This window comes from Acanthisitta chloris, unplaced genomic scaffold, assembly GCF_000695815.1.
Source record: "Acanthisitta chloris isolate BGI_N310 unplaced genomic scaffold, ASM69581v1 scaffold7396, whole genome shotgun sequence".
Lineage (NCBI taxonomy): Eukaryota > Metazoa > Chordata > Aves > Passeriformes > Acanthisittidae > Acanthisitta > Acanthisitta chloris.
The window spans coordinates 1,162-1,622 of NW_008678624.1; the positions used below are offsets into that span (position 1 = coordinate 1,162).

A 461-nucleotide genomic window follows, 5' to 3' on the forward strand; every position below is an offset into this window, starting at 1 on the left:
AACGTGAACGACTCTCCGGCGCTGAAGAAGGCCGACATCGGCATCGCCATGGGCATCGCCGGCTCCGATGTCTCCAAGCAGGCAGCAGACATGATTCTGCTCGACGACAACTTCGCCTCCATCGTCACCGGCGTCGAGGAAGGTCGGGGAGGGACACTGGGGGGTCTGGGGGTGTGGGGACCACCCTGACACCCCTCACTGTCCCCTCAGGGCGACTGATCTTCGACAACTTGAAGAAGTCGATCGCCTACACCTTGACCAGCAACATCCCCGAGATCACTCCCTTCCTGCTCTTCATCATCGCCAACATCCCCCTGCCCCTGGGCACCGTCACCATCCTCTGCATCGACCTGGGCACCGACATGGTGAGGGGACCCCAAAACCTACCCCAGGGACCCCAAAATTCTCCCAAAAATTCACCTCTGGGACGTTCAAATCCACTCCAAATCCACCCCGGGAGC

General features: G+C 60.3%; 1 protein-coding gene across 1 annotated transcript in view; it reads left to right on the forward strand.

Moving 5' to 3' along the window:
• LOC103804350 (sodium/potassium-transporting ATPase subunit alpha-2-like) overlaps positions 1-461 on the forward strand; it is a gene marked incomplete at both ends in the record, with an annotated part of 2,707 nt that overhangs the window by 1,032 nt on the left and 1,214 nt on the right. Inside the window, 2 exons of the mRNA XM_009076961.1 lie at positions 1-142; positions 211-365. The exon at positions 1-142 is cut by the window's left edge and continues 4 nt beyond it. Of these exons, the coding sequence (XP_009075209.1) occupies positions 1-142; positions 211-365 (297 nt within the window). The remainder of the gene's footprint in view (positions 143-210; positions 366-461) is intronic.